Source organism: Micropterus dolomieu, linkage group LG13 (genome assembly GCF_021292245.1).
Source record: "Micropterus dolomieu isolate WLL.071019.BEF.003 ecotype Adirondacks linkage group LG13, ASM2129224v1, whole genome shotgun sequence".
Taxonomy (NCBI): domain Eukaryota; kingdom Metazoa; phylum Chordata; class Actinopteri; order Centrarchiformes; family Centrarchidae; genus Micropterus; species Micropterus dolomieu.
The window spans coordinates 322,585-323,967 of NC_060162.1; the positions used below are offsets into that span (position 1 = coordinate 322,585).

The 1,383-nt window shown below is 55.5% G+C and overlaps 1 protein-coding gene across 1 annotated transcript in view; it reads left to right on the forward strand.

Moving 5' to 3' along the window:
- The first annotated feature begins 8 nt into the window (after positions 1-8).
- Positions 9-1,383, forward strand: part of LOC123982157 (mucin-5AC-like) — a 1,556-nt gene continuing 181 nt past the window's right edge. The window contains exon 1 of the mRNA XM_046067572.1: positions 9-1,377. Coding sequence (XP_045923528.1) covers positions 42-1,377 — 1,336 coding nt within the window. The 5' untranslated portion in view covers positions 9-41. The remainder of the gene's footprint in view (positions 1,378-1,383) is intronic.

A 1,383-nucleotide genomic window follows, 5' to 3' on the forward strand; every position in this document is an offset into this window, starting at 1 on the left:
CTACTCTAATTACCATTGCTGCTCCAATCAGCACAGCTCTAATGATCAAGAGCACCACCGCAGCCGCTCCAACAAGAACCACAGCTGCTTCAAACAGCGCCTCCACCAGCACCGCTCTAACAAGCACCACAGCCACTCCCACCACCACTACCAGTCCAAACAGCGCCGTTACGACAACTACGAGCACTCCTCCATCTGCCAGCTCCGCTTCAACAACCACCACAGCTGCTCCAACCGGCGCCTCCACCAGCACTGTTCCAAACACCACAGATGCATCAACAACAAAGGCCTTCAGTGCTGCTTCTCCAACCACCACAGCTGCTTCAACCACCACCAGTGCCACTCCAACAAGCGCCTCCACCAGCACTGTTCCAACCGTCACAGGCGCATTAACAACAAAGGCCTTCACCACTGCTGCTCCAAACACCACAACTGCTTCAACCACTACCACAGCTGCTTCAGACAGCGCTAAGACCAGCGCCGCTCTAACAAGCACCACAACCACTACCACTCCAAACAGCGCCGTTCCGAGAACTACGAGCACTGCTCCAATCACCAACTCCACTCCAACAACCACCACAGCTGCTCCAAAAAGCATCTCCACTGCTCCAACTTTGTCAACCAGCCCCTCCCCAACCAGCACAGCTGCTCCAAGCAGCGCCTCCAACACTGATGCTCCAACCACCACAGCTGCTTCAAACACCACCAATGCCGCTCCAAGCAGCGCCTCCACCAGCACTGTTCTAACTGCCACTGATGCATCAACAACCGAGGCCTTCACCACAGCTGCTTCAAGCACCAGTAGTGCCGCTCCCACCATCGCCTCTACCAGCACTGTTCCAAACGCCACAGCCGCATCAACAACAAAGGCCTTCACCACTGCTTCGTCAACCACCACAGGTGCTTTAACCACCACCAGTGCCGCTCCAATCAGCACAGCTCCAACGATCAACAGCACTGCTCCAACCACCACAGCCGCTTCAACAACAACCACAGCTGCTTCACACAGCGTCCCCACCAGCGCCGCTCTAACAAGCACTACAGCCACTCCCACCACCACTACCACTCCAAACAGCACCGTTCCGACAACTACGAGCACCCATCCATCCACCACCTCCGCTTCAACAACCACCAAAGCTGCTCCAAAAAGTGCCTCCACCAGCGCTGCTCCAACTTCCACAGCTGATTCAACCACCACCAGTGCTGTTCCAACTTTATTAACCAGCACAGCCGCTCCAACCAGCGCCTCCACCAGCACTGTTCCAACCACCGCAGGTGAATCAATAAGCAAGGCCTTCACAACTGGTGCTCCAACCTCCACCAGTGCTACTCTAATTACCATTGCTGCTCCAATCAGCACAGCTCTAATGATCAAGAGCACCA